Source organism: Lichenostomus cassidix, chromosome 11 (assembly GCF_008360975.1).
Source record: "Lichenostomus cassidix isolate B80296 chromosome 11, HeHo_3.0, whole genome shotgun sequence".
In the NCBI taxonomy this organism is placed as follows: domain Eukaryota; kingdom Metazoa; phylum Chordata; class Aves; order Passeriformes; family Meliphagidae; genus Lichenostomus; species Lichenostomus cassidix.
This window is the reverse complement of record NC_139492.1, coordinates 1,893,390-1,914,767: the sequence shown is the minus strand read 5'-3', so window position 1 is coordinate 1,914,767 and position 21,378 is coordinate 1,893,390. Positions and strand designations below refer to the sequence as shown.

The 21,378-nt window shown below is 44.4% G+C and overlaps 1 protein-coding gene and 1 long non-coding RNA gene across 3 annotated transcripts; one reads left to right on the top strand and one right to left on the bottom strand.

Moving 5' to 3' along the window:
- Positions 1-29: 29 nt before the first annotated feature.
- CA5A (carbonic anhydrase 5A) lies at positions 30-18,135 on the bottom strand. 2 transcript variants are annotated; one of them, XM_085071390.1, is made up of 7 exons: positions 17,853-18,135; positions 11,320-11,517; positions 7,324-7,442; positions 6,212-6,307; positions 5,680-5,742; positions 4,235-4,390; positions 30-2,842 (listed from the first exon to the last, which is right to left on the bottom strand). In XM_085071390.1, exons 1-7 carry the CDS (start codon positions 17,983-17,985, stop codon positions 2,666-2,668), a joined length of 942 nt encoding a protein of 313 aa, XP_084927516.1. In that variant the 5' UTR covers positions 17,986-18,135; the 3' UTR covers positions 30-2,665. The 2 variants fall into 2 exon arrangements, with proteins under 2 accessions (XP_084927516.1, XP_084927517.1); XM_085071391.1 differs by lacking the exon at positions 17,853-18,135 and adding an exon at positions 12,517-12,678.
- LOC146432032 (uncharacterized) lies at positions 13,658-20,009 on the top strand. The gene is made up of 3 exons (XR_014854463.1): positions 13,658-14,402; positions 17,256-17,317; positions 18,889-20,009. It is a non-coding gene; the product is annotated as an uncharacterized LOC146432032 (long non-coding RNA).
- Positions 20,010-21,378: the final 1,369 nt, after the last annotated feature.

The following is a 21,378-nucleotide window of genomic DNA, read 5'->3' as shown; positions in this document are numbered from 1 at the left end:
AGAGCTTAATTACACAAGGAGATGCAGGCACGGGTTTCTCTGTTCCTTTATTGTAGTTGCACACTAATGTAACAGTGTAAAGTCCAGCAGCTAAAAGGTTCTATACCTCAGGTAAAAACTGAGGGGAAGGGCCTGTATCCCAGGAAAACAAAGCATTTTCCTGTTACAGGTGTTATCTCCGGAGACAGTGATTTCAGTAAGTTAAGATCAGGCAGATAAAATACATTAAATACACAATGTAACAAAGGCCACAAAAACGAGATGCACAAGGAAAAAAAGCCAAGATGTGCCAGGAAATACAAGTTAAAACATCCCAAATTAAGGCACAAAGGGACCCTTCCTCCAAAGTAGAATTCCAGTCCTCTAAAACTCTGTGGAAATCAAGGCAAACTCCATTTCTAGAGCTTCCAAAAAAAAGGGGAGACCTTCCTGTCATTCCTGACAGAACAGGCAGCACAAGAGTGGTGAGGAACAGCTAAAGAGTGAAAGTTCTGGAATGTAGGAACAGGGATCAGACATTCAGACACCAAAGGCAGTTGTCCCAACTATGAAGTCACCAAGGACAAGGTAAGAGGAACATTTCAGAGAAATATTGAAAGGCAGCTGGAAGTCAGAGGCCACCACAGACACAAACTCCAAACCTTCTACTCCCTTTTCAAGGAGTTGTCCCAGAATTATTCCTAAAACAGTCTTTAATTCCTAGGACTTGTTGCTCCAGGAACGCCTCCCAGGGCAGCATGAAGTAATAAAGTGACTTTTATACAAGGAAAATACAAATATGTGCTTTGACCCTTTCATATTGTGCCACCCAAAAGACCCAAAGATTCTTCATTAACTTAGTTGTGCAAAATCATCACAAAAATCAGTTCTAACCCAACAATCAAGTCATTTTTCCACACAGAACAGAGAGAATAAGGGACAGGAATTCTGTCCCTTCTCCTGCTTTACACACAATTATCTTCCTGAAATTAACATTCATAAGGCAAATATAGGCATTTTAACAGAAAAGTTAAAACTAAACAACAAAACCCCCCAAAAATCCCTTTGTGTTCATTTCCAGATTAATTCCAACAATCTGCCCTGCAGCTGAGCTCCTGCCTGCCTGAAAGAGATGCTAAAACACTACACATAAATACAGGACTCAAGAAACAGCAAAAATAAATGTAACAGAAACCCCCCTGTAAAACTTTGGGAGCACAGCAGAATTATTTTCTATCTACATTACCCTGTTTCCAGATATTTGAAATGATCAGTGCTTAAATTGGAAATTACTCATTTTCTGTCAGGAAAAACAAATGTGATTTGATGTAAATATGGAATGTAGCTTAACTATACCACTGGATAATTCACTATTCTCTAACAGAGCTTCCATGACAATACTTGAACCAGGAATCAGAGCAGAGGGAACAAAGACTCCTCAAACACAACCCATGGAGATCACACTGGGATCTCCAGACGGAGCTGCTCCTCGTCAGAAATGTGGGACATGAATTTCACTTGCTAAACACAGCAGAGCATGAAGAGCCAGGGAGAAAGGTGCTTGAGAGAAAATGAGGTTTGTAGCACATGAGAGGTAGGTAATCCTCCTGGGAAAGGCTGAGCTCACACTGCAGCTCTGCTTGGTCCACACATGAATTCCAACCCCCACTGGACCATAAGGTGCTAGAAAAACAAATTGGTCCCCACTTGTCCTGGAGCTGGGTAAACCTTTTATAGGAAAAGACATCTTAAGGCAGAACTTTGAAGAGAGCACTGGTGCTCTATGAGTTGTTGATATAAAAACTCTTTCTGAGTGCTGCACTTTGTCTACACAAAAACTAGCAGAGTTTTCAGAAACTGGTTTGGGTTTTCTTTCCCTCCAGATCCCACTGGGAAGGTCAGCTGGGCCTTATCTAATCTTGCTTTCCTTTGATGTGATTAGTTTCTTGGGATCAACTGGACATTTTCACCTAATTTGCTGCTCTTTCCCATCCTGAGATACTGGTGAATTCTATTCTCTTCTCCTCTCTTCTCCTCTCTTCTCCTGATACATTACTAACCCAGGAGAGCAAAAACTGCCAAGGCCAAAAGCTTCTACATTTGTTAAGAGGTTTTAGAAAACGTCTTCTGGCTCGTGGTGTGGTTACAGTGGGCATTTTGTGGCACCCACAGCAAACATGGAATGTGCAGCCAAGAGAATGGAAAGAGATCCTGGAAGTCATTTGGGTCCTTCTCTTGTCATCCAAGGAACAAGGAAGAAGGTAAAATGCCTCTGAGAGAAGCCAAATTCTCTTCCAGTTCTCTTCCCAGACATCAAACAATCCCCCAAAAGAACCTGATCAGCATTAATGCTTTTCATTTCTTCACACTCCCTCCTTCCTAACAATTTTTCCCCAGGATTATTAATTCACTCAAGGCACTGAAAGAGCATTTAAAGAGACAAAACAATTCAGAGAAGGGGCAGGGGAAGAACTCTCCTCTCCTTATTTTTCCTTTAACCGTCAAAATAATTCCTTCTAGCAATCCCTGCCTTAGAGTAAGTTGTTATGGGTTAATATTATTCTTAAAAAAAAAAGCAACACAGAGCTTCTCTAGCAAAGGCCAAGGGACACTGGCTTTGAAAGGGCACGGATACAACCAGACAAAGCAAACCAGTGAGCAGCCTGGCCTGGGGCTGCTGGGCCAGCTAGGGGCTGACCTGCTGGCCGTGGTCCCTCTGGAGCTGGGGGTCCAGGAGGTGCTGGGTGCGGAAGGAGGAGCGCACCGTGCGGTTCATCAGCGGCTGCAGGGGACGGAAATTGTCCACCATCCTCCTCTCCTCCTCCCCATCTGATGTGAACAGCAGCATCCTGAAGGCCTCCAGCTGCCAGGGAGAGAGGAGCAGTCAGCAGGTAACTCGAGACAGAATAGGTGAACTCTAAAACCTAGGAAAATGGGATTCCCTTCATCTTATCAAGGTAACAGGGACAAAAGGATCTGTTTGAAGCCAGCACAAGAAATTGCTGAATCATCCCATGAAGGACTAGGCATGCTCCAGAGGGAAAGGTGAAAATGCATTGTGATGAAGACTGCTGGGATCTTCAACTTCAGGGGTCCTCAAAGACCACTGGGATATGCATGTGCATGGTGCACATGCTAATGACATTACTGACTTCCAAGAAATGATTTGTATAACCACTCCTATCCTGGGGAATATGACGAATATTCATGAATTCTACCTATACCACTGTGTCTTTGGAGGTACCAAGGTGTGTGTTTGGAGGAGTGAACTCCCCAACACGCAAATAAAAGCAAATACCCACTTCTCTGACTTTGTCTCTGGGCTCGCTTGGGCGAATCACCAAGCACAAATGGGCATTTGAGTCACTGCCCAGAAATTCCCCACTTAGGGAATTCATGGCAAAAGGTGATCATTTCTTCTCGGAGAAGGAAATAAAATCAAAGGTAGCACTACGTTTGCACTCTGAGGAATTTTAGCACAAACACCTCTGTCACCTGCTGGTAAAGATGATCCCATTATCCATACAAACATGGAAGAAGTGCCAGCCATCTGCCATCCTTAGGGAAATTAAATCCCAAATGTGGCACACCTGAGGGAGCTATTTCAAGTCAAATACTTCATCCAACCTTCATTTACAACCTCCCTGGCACCCAACAAGCAACAGTTCCCAGAGTTGTTCTCTCAGTGGTTTATAACAGGGATTACAATCAAGTATGCAGCAGATCAGCTTTTCATGCTCATAAACCCATTCCAATGGTAAGTCACTGTTATGCCATAAAGGAATGAGAGGAAAGAGCCAAGAAAAAAAGAAAAATGAGAAAAAATTCAATTTAAAAGAAAAATGCCACATTATGCCTGCAGTTCTCTGTTAACAATCTCCATTTCACAAAATCTTCCCTTTTTCCCCTCCACAAAAAAGGCTGCATCATGCTAAGGAGAGCAAAATTATACAGTATTCCAGTAAGTTCCTAAAACCCCCTAAGTTTTCCAGGGGGAGCTTTCAGAATTGTGTATCACAGATCAAAATAAAACTCTTGAGAATGGTTGGGGAAGTTGAATAAAACTGGAAAAACATCTTGAAGAGTTCTTAGGTCTTTCAGGCTGTTAATGCCAGGATTCCTCCCCAAACTGTGGGTTGAAGCAGCCACAAATCTCTGTGTTTTCACAGAGAACTGCTGATAAACAACTGGTTCTGTGCACCTTCCCCTCTGTGGCAGCAAGAGGTGTGGTGTGAAAGGAAAAGGTGAGATTTACCTGATCCTCATCCACCTCTATTGGCTTCTTCTTAATGATCCATGTGACAGATTCGGTGAGGGGAGGAGTGGTCAAAGAGCCAGCGTAGGTCCAGTAATCAGGGCAGGAGGGGATCAGACAGGAGGGGTCAAAGACATCAAACTCAATCACAGTGTCCTAAACAGCAGGAAAAAGCAGTTTTAAGGATGGTGTTTTGAGAAGAAAAAAACAAATTACAGGAAATTTAAAAGGATCTTGACAATGAGATTAGAAGCTGTGCTATGTGTGTGGATGGGAAATGAGGTGGTGTGAATATTAATAATGTCAGAATTTTCAATCCCACAAACTCATATGAAATTGGGTTTGAGGTGGAAGGAGCAGCTGCTGAGCAGACAAAATTTAAATATTTCTGCTGTCCCCACAAGCCATTAGGAATTCAGTGCAGGAGAAGCAAGGAGTGAGAAGGATCAGTGGCCTGAGGCTTTGTGGGAGAGCTGGATGCAACCAGGAAAAAGGGAGTAAGTGGTGGAATAAGTTCAGGTAGCTGTGCCAGATCCTTAAAAGACTGCAAACAAGAAGTATTTTACTTTTCACCACGTGATTTCAGGCAGCAGGAAGAGGACTAAAGTTTTATTTAAATAGTATCAAATATTCCTGTCTCCAGAATGTTCAATCCCACAAGTGGGGAGCATCAGAGCCCAGGATTTCCCACACAAACATTGCTCCTGGGGGATTCTCAGGATAAACTCACAGGTCGTGGTTTAATTTCTTTTAAATTCACATGCTGTAAATTATTATATTGTCATAACAGATGTATATTCAGATTTTTGGAGGTCTTCTGACACTGAACTGACATGTTTGGTGTTTATCTGGCAGAATGGTCACTGCTCCGACACAGGTATTTGTTTTATTTGGATTTTAAAAACGCCTTCCTGTGAGAAATAGTGGCACAGCGACTTCAGCTGGGTGCGATTAGGAGTTGAAAAGGTCGCTGTGGTGTTTTGTGTTTGCTTTCGAAAGGGAACTGGCACGGGGAGGAGGAGGAGCTGCTTCTGAGCACCGTCAGAGACCCGAGCACTCCCTCTCCTGGCAGCAGTCTGCTAGGAAAGCTCCCATTCCCCCAGCAGAAAATTCGGTGTTTATAAAAAAGCAGATAATCTCCTCTTCAAAGAGCAGACAAAACCCAAAAAGCCTTAATTCCACAGTAAATAAACCCCCACTTCAAGTATGTCTTTGAGAGGGGATACAATCTTAAGACCAGCATTTCTTCAAGAGGTTTGGAAAGCTTCAAGTCTCCAATTCCTCCTGAAAAGTCAGCTTCTCCTCCCACTTCCACTGGAGCCAACAAGGTGTCAATCAGCCCCTCACCCGAAAAGTTAAGAAAGAAAGCTTTTCCCAGTGTTTTGTTGTTCTCCAAGTGTTCTTTCTGGTGGGTGACAATGGGTGGAACACCTCAGAGCACTGACCTTGTGTCTGACTGCTGGCAGGGCATCCACCAGGGTCTGCAGCCCCTCGTGCCGTGCTCCCAGCTGCAGGGACATGGAGGGGTTAGAGAGTCAATCAGCTGATCAATAATCAATCCATTCACTTATCCACCTCAGTGGTTTTTTTATAACAATCACAGGATACTTAGCGCTGGAAGGGAGCTCTGAGATCATCCAGCCCAAGGGAGGTGACACAGGAACACATCCAGGTGGCTTTGGAATGTCTCCAGACAGGGAGATTCCACACCTCCCTGGGCAGCTTTTCAAGGGCTCTGCCACCCTCAACATAAAGTTCTTCACATTGAGGTGAAACTTTCTTTAGTTTCTGGCCATTGCTGCTCATCCTGTCACTGGCACCACTGAACAGAGCCTGGCACCATCCTCTGGCACCCCCTGGAGATATTTGTATGGATTGATGGGATCCCCTCAGCGTTCCCTTAATTGCCCTAAATTGGCTTGAACAGGATGCAAACAGAAAGGCCTCTCTCCAGCTGATCACACAGACTGAAATTACCTTTAAGAACACTCCAATAACTGCCAGGCCATTCCCTTCCATCACAGCTTCCTCAAAACTCGGGTACTCCACAGCATTCCAGTGCACCAAATGCAGCTGAAACAGGAATGAGGGAGAAATCAACAGCTGCACAGAGCACAGACATCACACCTGACTTTGGAGCTTGGTTCCAGCTGCCCCTTGGCAGGGTGAGACACTGCAGGGAGCTGCCTCAGAAACCACACTCCACAGAAATGAGGAACAATGTGCTGCTGGGTAAATAATGGTCCTTCCTTTTAATTTTTTTTAGCCTTAAACCATAGCTAAAGACCCATCCACTGCATGTCCTATACAAGAAAGGGATTTAGTCTGTGGGAATCTCTGCAGGTCAAAGGCAGACAAAGCTCAGTATTCCTGGGGGAATATTCCCTAAATGGCTTTTCCATCTCTTCCCAAGAAGAGCAGAGCACACTGTCCTTCCAAGGAACATCCTCCTGCACATAACAATCTTCCTCTGCACTGCTGACAGTCAATACATTGAAGAGTTTTGTGTGGTAAATAAATACCTCAGCCCAAAAACTTAGTCACAGTCTCCCTGTTAATGAGGAGCTTGCCAAGCTGGCAGCATCACTATGAACACATCAACAGGAGATAAACATCTCCTTAAAAATAACCCATCATCACTTCACAAATTCTCCTCCTTTGGCAAAGAACTGCATTCAAAGCTGTCACACTTTCACATTTTCCCCCACTGACTCCATCCTTTTCATTGACGTTTTCTTCCTTATTAGTTACTTAGGCATCAAAGTTTTGCTATTTTAGTAACTGCTAAAGAGTTGCAAACAGAAAATAAAGTGATGGGCTTTTTTAGAGTACTTAGTATGTGCTTTGCTTCTCTGAAAGATTTAACCACCACAAAGAAAGTGATTTTTAGCTTTCAGTAAAGGGGCCAATGTCCAATTTTCAGGCTGTTCTCTAGAAAACACAGTGAATTTTTATAGAACAAAACAGCAGATGAGCTGTAGCATCCACCATGTCTGACCCTTAAAAGTAAACTGCAATTCCTCCATTTGGGAGTTTTCACAGACACACCTGAGACCAGCATTTGAATTTTTCAGGATTTAATCTCATACCTCTGCTGGGTAAAATTTGCTGTCAACTGTGTGCTCTGAGCCCCAGTCGTTTATAGCTCCCCAGTGGAAGTGGAACTGCTTCAGCCTGTACTGGTTTTCCAAGGGACCTCCAACGATGACTAAAAAACAAAACAAGACACACATGTCAATAAATATTAGCTAGAATTGGCCACACAAGTAAATCCTTGAAATAAATTTGCCCAGGAAAAAAATATCAGGTAGAAAAAACTGTATTCACTGAGATAGTGTCCTATTGCTTGGCTATTTCCAGACTTTGCTATGACAAAATTACTCAAGCAATCACATTCCTGGTTTTCCCTGCATCAAATGAGTCTCCTCACCCATCTCCCCTCAAGGGAATGTTTTTCCAGTTGACACACTGAATCTCAGTGATGATGTTCTCACTCCTCTGTCAGAGCAGGAGTGTGAAGATTGCCTGTCCAGGTGACACAGCAGTGACACATCTATTAAATGCATTAAATGACATCCCTATAAACCTCAGGATGTGTGAAAAATATTGACATTTCGCATGACAAGACTTCAAAAAGCAAATTTTGCCAGCAAAAAAAAATCAGTATATTGAGTCAAATGTTCAACTCTCCTCCAAGTTACAAAAATCCAAACATCTTATTCTGCTTCAACAGAGCTTTCAGACTGCACAGCCAAAGGTCAAGGATTTGCTGCACAGCCAAAAATATGGATTATTGTGCCTACAAACTGTTCATGAAGTATTTAAACACCCAGTCTGCCTCTGGGTGAGTTTCTGAAAGATTTCATGTCCTTTTCATCAATGAGTAAAAGCAAACCTTCAATCTGCTCTCCTGATTTCAGAAGGTCTCTCATCCTTTTGCAAACACATGAATGAAAAAGTCCATGCCCAGCTTTCTGCTTCCTCTCATTCCCTCCTAAATGGACCAAAACCATCCTGCATTGCTAATTATTGTATCAGAGCATCTGGTGAATAAGAAACCCTAATTACTTCCCAAGGGCTAATAACACTTTTGGAATCAGAGAATCATTTAGGTTGGAAAAGAGCTATAAGATCCTCATGTCCAACTGTTCATCCAGCACTAAACCATCAGCATCTGCTGATTTTTACTAACTGCAGGACATGGGGAAGCTTTACAGCAAACCATGGTATAAAGCACCTAATCCTAATGTTGCTTTTGAAAATAAGTTAATCACTTTCATGCTAAGGAGAAAACAATGAGAGGAATTAACAGATTTTCTTGTGTTATTTTTTTCTTTCCTGAAAGCCAGCCAGCAGGTTTGAAATTGTAACCAGACAGGCCTGGCTGTGATAAAGGAATAAATTAAAATAAGCTGTGCAAAGTGACATTGGATTCATTTCATCCCCTGCTGCTGAGCTCTGGGCATGAATGCAATACTGACCATCACTGGAAAATCATGATGCCCCATCCCTGGAAGTGTTCAAAACAAGGTTGGATGGAGCTTGGAGCAACCTGGGATAATGGAAGGTGTCCCTGCCTGTGGCAGGGGGTGGAATGGGATGAGCTTTAAGGTCCTTTCCCTCCCAAACCATCCTGGGATTCAGTGATGGAGAAAGGATGGGATGAAGGTGTGGTTCACACTGCCAAGCCTTTCAGAACTGAAGTTTCTGTGCTCTAACACTGTCCATTCCTGATTAAGTGATGATGCAAACACACAAGTGACTATAACTACATATGTTAATAACCACTTCCACTATTTGCCTCACAAGTCACTTTAAGCACAGACACACAAATGTAGAGACTCAGGTTCCTGTAGGGGACACCAGAGAGTGACAGAAGCCAAACAGGAACTCACAGTCCCTTTTAGAAGCATTTCCTTTCAAATGCCAATCTGGAAAATTGCAAAACAAAACAGAAATTTCAGGGGCTCTAACAACAGCCAGGAGAAAGAATCACTGCACTGTTGATTGGAGCCCTGGCTCTGTTTCAGCCTCATTTCTGGTGGCATCACACACAGACAGACATACACAGACACACACACTACATACCTTCCCCTCACCCTCGTCTTCCTCCTCCTCTCCTCCCGCTCTACCTTCAGCTTTAGCCCAAGTCTTGCTTTGCCCCATCTCAGGATTCAGGCATTTTTGTCTATCCTGGGTGTCTTTCTCATCTTCTGTTTCAACTGTGGTGCTTTTGTTTGCTCCCAAGCTTTCTTCTCTGGGTTTCTATGATTGTTAGACAGAAGCTGGCAGAGAGAAAAACCAGAAACAGCAAGAGTAAAGAGAGAAAGGTGGAGGAGAGAGGCAGGCACCTGCAAACTGGGGGGTTACACAGCAACACCTCGCTATCTGCTGTTTCTCTGACATTTTGGAGCCCTGTCACTGATTGTTTGATGCCATCCTCTCCCTTCATGGGCTTTAATTCTCTCCAGGAAGATGAGGATGCTGAAGAGGCAGCAAGAATACTCTCACAGGGAAAGATTTACCCCAAGGGAAGTCTTACAGACAAAGCAGTAAGATTTTTCCGAGGTGAGCACTTGAGTCCTGATGATTCCAGCCTAGACTGCCCCTGTGCAGTTAAATATTGCACATTTCTGAACCCCCTATAGGCAATTCCACTCTGTTCCATCAATTCTTGCAGAAAAACCCCAACTTTCTTATCCACTAAACACTTCTCAGCATCATATCCTCAACAGATAGCAGGGTGTGGCTTATGAAGCAAGAGGCTGTTAAATCAGAAGCAAAGCCAATCTAAAGTTAGTAAATTAAAATCATTGATGAGTTAACAAGTGATGTCTCTCCCCTAGCTCCACCTCACAGAAAGCCCAGCAGTTTTGCTGTAGAAACAGAAGGGCAGGATTTGGCTTCTTCATGATCTGAGTGCTCAAATGAGCAAGGGCAAGGGGATTCCCTCTTGGAAATGGATATTCTGAGTGAACAGCTAGAAACAAGAAAAACAAAACAAGCCCCGAACATGCTCCCTTCATTCCACCACTACCATTTTTGCTGCACTGTTTTATCAGCCTCTTTCCAAGCATCAACCATAATTTTGTTATTGTGAAGACCAAGTGTTTGTGTGCTGAAGGCTCCCTTCCCAAGGGCATTGCTAAATCCCCCAGGAAGCTGCAGGATTTCTCATGGTGAGAAGCCACAACATAAATTACTCCAATCCAACAGGTTCCCACTTGCCCAGGGTCCCTCAGTTCCTCCCTGCAGGACAAGCTGGGCAATCAGGTGCTTCACAACACCCCTGACCAATTGCTACCAGCTCACCTGTCCTTATGAAATATCTTTATATTCTGCAATATCCTTTGGTAAATGCAGCTTTTAGCAGGAACAACAGACAGAAAATCTGGAATTGGAGAGCAATACCTTAATTTTAAGTCGATTTTTTTAATCTATTGAGCATTTGCAAAGGTTGAGCTGCTCAGGTCAGAGCCTTGTTCACCTGAAATTACTGGAATGCATGACTGGATTTTCCATGCACTCCTGCTTCCCCTAAAAAACCAGCAACACACACACCTGCTCCCTAGGGCAGAGCTCAATGTTATTTCATTCCCTAAAACCTCATGGAGATAAGCATGTGTGCTTTTCAACTGCAACTCATCTGGCTGCTGATTATTTCAAGTGCATTAAATATCTCTATTAACACCACAAAAGATAAGTGGCAGATTACTTCAATAAAGAGCAACGATGGAATCAGGTTTCAAATTGAGTAGATACATATATAAATGACTGAAGATTGACTCATGTGGGCAAAGCTGGCATATTACAAAACGTAAAAGACAGGTCATGGAGGCTTGAGAAATGAGTTTCAACATACAGCAAGGCATTTGTGCACAATGTCCATGGAAATAAAAACATTATAAATGTGAAGTCTGTGTAGAATTTCTTCATTATGATTCTCACCACTGTAAATCCACATCTAGCTCCAGTGTTTTTTACTGTATATTCATTTTCAACACAAGGTTTTACATCCCACAAGTATTTATCCTCCCTAAGCATTAATGAGACATTAAATAATTTTCTTCCTGAATTTCGCTTACTTGATCTATCAGTAGAATCATCAAACTCCACCAGGAAGGAGTAGCCATTGTTCCAGATGTGCAGGCAGGTGGTTGGGTCGTAGCTGATTTTCAGAGGCTTCAGGAAGGGATCATAAACACTGTCCCTCCACTGGATGTTGATGGGAGACTGCCTGGTGCCCCCAGGAATTTCCAGCGGGCTCTGCCACAGAGGATGCACTGGAAGATGAGGAGGAGAGTCAGGCTGTCAGGCAGGATACAGAACTTTCTGGCAAGGGACGGTGCTGTGTCACCAAAGGCTAATTCGAGTCAGCTGGTGCCCAGGAAAGTGAAAGAAAAATAAAACATTCCAGTTGCATGACTCAAAGCCACACAGGAAAGCGCAGTTATTATACTTAGAAACATGTCAGTACCTCTCTGCAAAGAAACTGTCCCCCTATTTCCAGGAAAACAGAATGTTTTCCTATTACTGCCAGATTTTAAGGCGGCTTTGTTTTGCAGCTTTCCTGACACACCAGTACCATCAGCTGAGCTGGGAGTGCTTCAGAGAGGGATAATTCAGATGGGTAATTCCCTCTGGGAAACAAACCATTCTCCCGAAGGCAGCAGGAGCACAGGGGTTACCACAGGGGCTGCAGAGCTCCTGCAGCAACCACACCAAAACTGCTTCAGGCTTTTGGAAGCTGATCCCACACCTGTAAAACCCAAACCCAGCCATTCTGGGGGCAGCCTGGGTCCCTCGAACTGGCACAAGCAGGGTAGGTACATGAATAGCTTCCACAGGACTTTATTCTGCCCCAAACCAGAACTGACAGCTGTGTGGACCTGTTCACCTGGTGAACCACATCCGGCTTTTTGTGCCCTGTCCATCTGCTGAACCCCAAATTGTGACGCTCCGAGCATCCCCTCACAGGCTGCTTCGCTAGCTACGGCTGCTCAAGGGTTTTTATAACGAGGAATTAAATTAAACCTTCAAACCACTCACACCAGGGGTGGCCGAAAAACTTCCCCCCTCCTCTCCCTCAGCGAGGAGCAAACTTTACGGAGCTCTGCAAGGTCAACTCAGGCAAAGGCGGCGCAAAGCATTCCCTGTATCCAAAACAGTGTAACTTCCTGATGCTTCAGCCGGGGACAAAGGCAGGCAGAGCTCTACACAAAGTTTGGAAGCGATGGCGGGGAGAGCCGGGCGGGAGCGGAGGGGAGCTGAGGGGCACTCACGGGCGTCTCGCAGGCGGTAGGAGCAGCAGGCACCGAGGCTGCAGCGGCGGCTGCCCCGCCGGGACGAGCAGGACGAGGAGGCGGCGGCCGCCCAAGCGCGGCGGAGCAGCGGCAGCATCGCGGCGGAGATCGCGGAGCCGCCGCCCAGCCCGGCCCGGCCCGGCGCGGCCCCTTCCGGCACGGCCCCCCTGCCATGGCCCCGGGGCGGGCCGGGACTGCCCTGCCGCTCCTCACGCTGTGACAGCCGTGGGGAAGCGACAGCAGCTCGCTGTAGGTGACAATTCGCCGTTCCGTGTGCTCAGGGGGGTCCCTAAGCAAAGTGCGGCCCCTAAGCAAAGTGCGGCCCCTCACACCTAGCGCGGCCCTCACAGCGAAAGCGATTCCTTCGCACCGAGTGTATCCCCTCAAAAGAGCATCGCCTCACCCAAAAATACAGCCCCTCACACCAAAACGGTATTTATTCCCTGACGCCAGAGGGTTTCTCCTCATGCAAAGTGTCTTCCCGTGTGTCAAGCGCATTTATTCCCTCACAGCGAAAGCGATTCCTTCGCACCGAGTACATCTTCCCAAAAGAGGATCACCTCACCCAAAAATGTGTCCTGTCACACCAAAACGGTATTTATTCCCTCACGCCAGTGTTTCTCCTCATACAAAGTGTGTTGCCTCGCATCTATTTATTCCCTCACACCGAAAGTGATTCCTTCACACCGAGTATATCCCCTCAAAAGAGTGAGTCTTTCACACCGAGTATATCCCCTCAAAAGAGCATTGCCTCACCCAAAAATGCGTCCCCTCACACCAAAATAGTATTTAGTCCCTCACGCCAGTGTTTCTCCTCATACAAAGTGTCTTTCCTCGCATGTATTTATTCCCTCACATCAAAAGTGGCTCCTTTGCATCAAGTGCATCCCCTCACACAAAATGAGCATCGCCTCACTCAAAAATGCATCCCCTCACACCAAAATGGTATTTATTCCTTCACACCAAGTATCTCCCCTCACACCAAAATCATATTTATTCCCTCACCCAAATGTCTCCCCTCATACCAAAATAGTATTTATTCCCTCACACCAGAAGTGATTCTTTCACACTGAATACATGCTCTGACACCAAGAGTATTGCCTCACCCCAAAAAGTGTCCCCTCACACTGATCCCTTTGCACTAAAAATGCATCCTCTCACACCAAAAATCTATTCACTAATGACAAGGGTTTCCCCCCACAGCAGAAGTGACCTCTTTGCACAAAAAATGCACAGATACAGGTGGCCCTGGTACAGCAGGGTCCCCCTCCAAGCCACATTTGGAAAAGTTAGGAAAAGTTAACATTCTCTTCACTTTTCTTGGCTGTCCCAAAAGCATTAGGCCAAAATTGTCCCACCTTGGATGGTAGAAGGGTCAACTCAACTTAACTGATCTTAATATTCACCTGACACTGCTTGAGACAGCAAAACCTTGATGAAGCTAGTTAAAACCTTGGTTACTCCTTCTGTTCCAGCTGCCAGTAAGGAACACAGAGCAAAAAATACAGTTAAAAAAAAAAAAAGGAAAGCCTGTAGAAAGCTAAAAGCATCAGTGAAAGCACAGAGATAAGTAAATGTTCTAATTTCTGCAAGCTCTCTTGGGCAGCCAGGAGCAGAACACCACCCTCAGCTCCTGGCCTTCATCTTGCTGCGTGATCACATTTCTTAGTTATTCACTTAAAATCATTTTGCAAAGCTGTGTTTATCTTTTAGGGATTTTTTTTTTCTTGTTAGGATGAGTACTTCTGAATTTTCCTGAGGAACCTGATAAAGCCTTGAGAATGTTTTACTGAAATGGAGACTCAACCAGACCAGAGACTCAACCAGAGTGAGCCAAGAAGTGTTTGCTCTTTTACCAACATTGGGTAAGAAGTTTCCGTTGCATTCACAGCGTAACATGTTTAAAGTACTCCTGAGTTGAGTAAGAGCAGGTTGAAATCTGGCGAAAGAATTGCTTTGAGTGGCCACACAATCATCAGGAGATCATCAGGAGATCCAGGTGAAAATACCGGTTTTCAGCTTTGAAAAGAAAAAGACCTGTTGAATCAAATGCTTTGATCTGTTTATACAGGGACTTTCCAATGAGATAAACCAGGGCAGACAGTGTGGTGCGAATAGCTAAGAAACTCCACCCTGGGGAAGGAAATAAAGCCCTTTTTGCCATAGCAACACATTCTGAATGAGAAAATAAAATACACATACTGCTGAAACTCAGTAAAGAACCACTTTAAACTTTAAAGGACCACGCTCTGCTTCAGCCACTGGGCTTAAATATTGCAGAGGAAATCCAAGATAGGTTGATTTCCTTTAAGCTATTTTTTTTTTTGTCTGAATCAAGATTTTGGAGGATAACAGTGCCAGTTGGCTCCAGTCCATCATGACAAGGTGCTGAAAGTTGTGCTGAATTGATGTCAGATGGGGCCTGTGATTTAGGCCAGTTTATTGATAAACAGCCCAGTGCTTTTTATCAAACAGATGTAGCTGACAGGGTGCTCCCAGCTCGACAGGGCAGCAGCAGCACATTGGGAAATGCTGAGCTTTTCTCTGCCTCCACAGTGTTTGGCTGAGATAGGAGCCTGGCTGAGGAGGCAGTGGCTGAGCCCAGATAAGGGGGAGGTAATTCCAGCTGGCAAGGTAAAGCAAACAGAGGCTTTATCTTCTTCTGTATAAAAACATTTGCTAGAATTATGCATGCAGGCTTAGGAAGTCAGCGTGGAAAGGGCTTGGAAGAGCTCTCATGGGCAATTTGGGGAGGCACTGCAGTTGTGTGTGCAGGCCTGGAGATGGCACACCTGGATTGTGCCATTCTTTGGGGGAAAAAACCCAAAAGAAACAGAAACTTGAAGGATTCTGCTTTTTCTTGTAACTAATTCTAAAAGGACAAGAAAGGAAAAAGCCATTCAAGTCTGCTCTAGTAATAATTATTGGGTTGGCCTACTAGTTCAAGCCTACTCTATAGGCTTGAAATCTCCATGGAGAGCATTTCCAGCAATTATTGTAAAAAATTAATGTCTGAAATCTCCACATGTTGTCACAAGACACCTCAGAGCTTTACCTCAGAGCTTGGCACAGACACCCCCTGTTCCTCCACAGCGCTGGGAATTTTGACAGCTATCCACAATTGTCACCAATGTTTCTACAGCTCTTTCCCAGTAAAGTGCAGGAAAAGTCCTTTGTCCTTGCAGGGTCACAAGGGGAATCCAAAAAGCCCTAGAAATTGTCAGCCTTTGAGTTGTTTAGTCCTTGTCTGAGTAAGTGTGGAGTAACCCAGAGCCTGCCTGGTTACAGAGCTCCTGTCCACTCCCTGCCTGCCAAAAACAGCCATTCCAAAGATAGGGTTTTCCTGAATCTGTTTGTTTTGGCATTTCCTGCAGGAATGGCACAGAGAAGAGGGAGATTTAAGGAATAAATAGTATCTGTCTTAAATTAAAAAGAGGCATGTGAGTAAAAATAGATACCAGTTGTAGTTCATTTAATCAGAAATGGTCCTTGGATGGAACAACCTGGTCTGATCTCTTCTTGGAATGCTGTTCTGGGATCCCTCCTTACCCTGGGTAATCATAAAACAATTCCTTTCTCCATCCATATGGAAATCTAGAGCTCAGCTCTTCTCCAATGTAACCTCTTACACCACGGAACAATTTCACATCACTTTCCCAGAGTGACACCTCTCTGATAAAACAGAAGTGGAGCACTTAACTCCAACACACTCCAGTCCAGAAGTTTCTAATTCTGTTGGCCATAAATTTTGGTGGTGTTACCACTGAACAAGCAGAAAAATTGGGATTGCATGGAGGGATTCTGTGCTGCTGCTCCATGGATTTCATTACTTTTTAACAACTTACATTGTGGCTTCCAAACTGGAAGTTGTTGGACTCACCATAAATATTCCCTTACAATCTTGGTTTGTGTCTTCAGATACAAAAATAATGAATAAAAATACAGACTAATGACAGCTTTTTAACCACAATTCCAGTGGATTTTCTGGATTTCCCCTTGGAAGCAGAAACCCCTGTCAGTGCTCACCAGGAGCAGTTGGTGTGAGCCCAGCATTGCTCTTTCTGGCACAGGGTTGGGGTTTAGCTCTTCAGCCTCTCCTGAATTGCCCAAGTTTGCTGATAAAGTGGAAGAAAAGGAGTGATTTGGACAGTGCCTGGGAATAAATTCTCTCATGTGCACCCACCCATCTGTGGAGTGGGGGTACACACAGCTGGACAGACTAATTAACACATCTAATTAATATTAATTCACTAGGAAAAATGCTCTTACATGAACCTAATTAATACTAATTTACTACAAAGGCTATTATTTTCTAAGGTTGAATCATTGTTTTTCCAAATCTTACAATGGTGCTTTTCTTTGAAGAACAAGGTCTTTATCCTTGTTTTAATGGGGGGAAAAATGAAGTTTCTGAGAGTGCATGTAAAGGAAAAACTGGACATTAATGAATATTTCTTGGAGTTGCAATATAAAAAGCCTTGTGCTTATCTCCACTCTGCCTTAGTTTACATCACAAAGTGATCTGTTTTTCATAACTAAATAAATCCAAAATTTTGCATTTGGTACTTTAAATAGAAGGAAATCACACCTCACCATTCAAGGAGGAACCTGGCTCTGTTCTTTGGGAAAAGTTATTACACTGAATAAATTTACAGAGGAAAAAATGGGAAACAAAAGGTTTTTCTGGCTGTAAAAAATTACTCTTTACTATTCTCCAGCTGACATTATCTGCACAGCAGTGAGTAGACACGATCTCTGGCTGGCCTCATCTTATCTGTAAGTAAGTTAATCAGTATTTTAAATAACTAAATCTTTAACATCTTCCACGAGTATCTTGCACCTCAAAGTGATTTATGGTAGGGCTGCACAGCACATTTGGAGGGGGTTGTGGCTTCCACCAGGCCTCATTTTCCAAATCAAACATTGCAGTGGCTATGAAATTCCAAGTCAGAAGCAATTTGGGCTAAACGTGTTTTGAATTATGCTCATAAATACAGTTTTCATTGAAAGCAGTCAAGCCTCACAAGTAATGACTGCATTTTGGTACACGTTGGAGTCACAACCAACCCAGTGCCACCGACACAGCAGAAATAAGGAACAAGGTTAGAACCCTAAAATTCCATGAGGTATTTCCATTTCTTTCATTCTATTCACTCGTTTTTCTTCAATCATTCAGCCGCAATTTCAAATCCCCCTTTTTAATTCGCCAATAAATAAGAACAACACCCAACCACACCATCTCCCTTCCCACCTCAGCATCTCCCTCAGGCAGCTATCCCATTTTTCACCCATTTGGATGAAATGAGGTGACTTACAGGCAGCATTCCTGTTCCTTTCCCGGGAGCAGGCGGCCAGGCTGCAGGGCCGTGCTGGCACAGCCACAGCGCCCCGCAGGCTTTTCAGCTGCTTGGCGAGACGAACGAGGGATTTTACCTTCACACCATTCATCGCTGCCACCTGGGCGCTCCAAATCTTCCCTGCCTCCCTCAGAGGAGCCTTCCGCAGCCTAACAAGCCATCAGCATCACAGAGAATAACAAATCCTGCGGGTATAGAGCTCCAGCACAACTGCGGGGTCGCCAGGACTGTTTATAAATGATTTTGAGAGCACCCTTTGCTGGTTAAGAGGTGGAGCCAACCCAGGAGTTAATTTTCAACTTGTCCCTGCACTGTCTTCTTCATTGGCTCTCCATTCTCTCCCAGGAGCTGGCTGGTTGATAATTATTCCACATGTGCTTTCCAGGGTTTTTTTTTCCCCCCTCATCTGGCTCCAAGAACACCAGAGAGTTGCAGAAAACTCCTCTTTGGTATGCAAGGAGAAGGTTCTTATCACTCCTTCATGCATGCACACTTTGAATTTGAATAGTTGTATATTTAAATACTGATAGCCAAGAGTTGCTATCAGGAGCAGCTGAAATGCTCCGGGCTGGGGCTCAAACGGAGGAATTCCCAGAAATCCAGCAGCTATGCAGGGCTTGGCCCGGGGGAACAGGGAGAGAAGCATTTTAGCTCTAAGCATTTACTTCAGCAGCACTGCAGCCTCCAGGTGAGGAATTGCAGAACAAATGATGCCAACGACAAACAAAAACATCTCAATTTTGTATAGACTAAAAATAATGACATAAGGACGCATAATTTTTTCTCTGCTCACATTTGGACCCAGCTGGAATTTTTGTTTGGGAGAGAACAGATGGAGATGTTTTCCTGACCTATATTTCTCAGAGATGAAAGCAAGAATGTTACTCTCTTGCTGTCTCCAGGAGCAATTCCAATAACTTTGTTGCCTTGTGTGAAAATTCTGTGCAGAAATCCCACACTTCAATTTTCTTTGGGCTCTTTGTTTTCCCTCCAGTGGCCAAAATCCATGTCAGTGGCACAGACAAAAGGAACATCTGAGTCAGAGCTGCAGTTTCTCAGGCCAAGCACAGAAACACAGGCAAGAATTCTTCCTATAAAGACTTCTCAATGCTAGAGATTATTACAGGCTAAGTAGGAATGGAGATGGGGAGCCGTTGAAGATGGAACTGTCCTTCCCAGAGCCAGGGAGCCAAGGATGACCCAACACAGCTGTGCCTGAACCAAAGGGTCCCCTGGCAATCCCAGCTCCTGTGAGTGACAACGTGACAAACCAGGTCCAAGGTCCAACCCTGGAGCACAGACAGGAAGGAGCAAAAGGTGACAGGGCCAAAGCCAACCTGCAAAATGTCCTTCCTAGGGACAGGGATGGAGACAACCCTGAAAACAAGAGTCCCCATAGCAGAGCTAAGTAGCCCAGGCCTGGGTTTAAATGGGCTCCTGGCTCATCGGGGTGGGTGGAGGCTGCAGGTGAGGATTATCAGGGTCATTAAAACTTAATTAAAAAATCCCTCAGGCTCATGATACAATGAAAGTATTTACAAAACCCATGTGATTCTTTTTCTCTGTTAAATACATACTTTGGCATATTTTGAAAGCTACAGAATCTGTCAAGGACAGAGCAAGAAGTGATGAATTATAAGACTATTAACATTCTACCGTTAAAAATTTGCCATTAAACACATCCTTTTTCTTAATTCATAAATTACCCATAAAATGTTTTTCTATGGGTTTGGTTTCTGGTTTGATTTTTTTTTTTTTTTTAACAACCTGGTGTTTTGAATTAGAAACTTCTTGGTGATATTTCCATGAAACATCATGTTTGTCATGTGTGTCATCTCTTATCACACAGGGTGTCAGTGCAGGGCTCAGCCTCAGGGAATCCTCTTTGGTATCCTAAAGTGGCCAGCTTAGCTGTGCTATTTATTATTCCAACCCCTCCAGTTTAGCAGAATCTTCCTTACTGCTTGTCATTGATTCCCTGAGCTGCCAGCTCTGGAGCAGGAGCACTGCCTGTGTTGTTCTGCCCAAAGAACTAAAACATCAACTGTTCACAAATGGGGCATTTGGGTGAGGAGTGTGACTGTACACAATGAAAATGGGTATTTTCTTCAGAAATGCAACAAGTGAAATTCTAGGAATTTCTTGCTCTCACCCATCTGACTTCTGCTGTAAGTGCCTTCAGGCTGGGCAGACAGGATCAATAACTGGGATTTTCTTTACTAGAGCGTTGCTGGTATTTACTTGTTTTATATAACCATCGTTCATATTAATTGTGTTACTTGCAGAGAGAAAATCACCTCCTCACTGCAGTGAGTCCAAGGAATCTGATTCCCAGACATCCTGCTTGGAAGGGTGTTCCTGCCCTAGTGTTGTCTCAGTTGTAAGTCACACCCAGTAATTCCGAAAAAATACAGTGTTACAGTTTTACTGTACTTAAAGAGAGATCCTGAAAGTGATTTAATAATGAGCATTTTCCACTCCTAATTATTGTCTGATCGACAGGACAATCAGCCAAGTCGTGGGAAGCTGCCTGGGATTTTTGCTGCTGAGGAGTGAGTGGAGAGGAAACCTCTATGGGGTGGCTAAAAATGTCAGGCAGGGCGGGTTCCCCACAGAAGCCAGGTCATTCCTGAGTGGCTTTGCCCCTCATTTCCCTGAGGATTGACTCACACTTCCCCTGGCAGATTTTACTTTAGTGAAGCTTCTTTTTGATGCCCTCATTTTGCTGGGACACTTCATCCAACTGAGCTCAGCAGCCTGGGAACCACCTCTGCTTTTTCATTCTCTCTCTTGCCCTGAGGTCCCCAAACAGGACAGAACATCCCAGATTTGTCCTCACTAGTGCTGAGTAGGGGGAACAGTCCTGTGATGTGCAGGACTGTGATCTGCAAAGGTGCATTCTAGAATCTACTGGAGAACACCTGGGACTGAAGAAAAACTGTTTCCAGAGCTGTGCAACGCCCAGGTTGGAGGGAAATGCAGGATTACACCATCCCAGGAGCAGGGGTTGCAGTTTGCCTCTGTTGCCCTGGCTGAGGTTCCGGCTGACCTGGGTTGCCCTGAGTGCTCAGGAGAGCAGCCCTGCCCTCCTGCCTCTGCCACGTGGAGCTGGGAGCAAACCTGCTCAGGGGACACTGTCACTCTGTCACCTCCTGTCACTCTGGCCACAGGTGGACATCTACACTTGATTTTACCTCTCACACCTGAAACGTTTGGGTCACGTTACAAATCATTTTGGATGTGTCTGAATGGATGCAGGTCCAGAATTAGGAGATGGTCAAATTCTGTTTAGAATCGTAGAAGGATAAAATCCTCAAAAATCTGTAAGTGGAATGAGCTCCCCTTCAGGCTTTGCTAATCCCCTAAAAAATACTCAGATTATAATCATACCTGACCAAGTAAATTTGGTCTGAGGCAAACCTGACCAGAGCTGTGCAAATTTGCAAATCTCAGCTGTGAAGGGGAGGTAAAAGGGCAGAGAAGC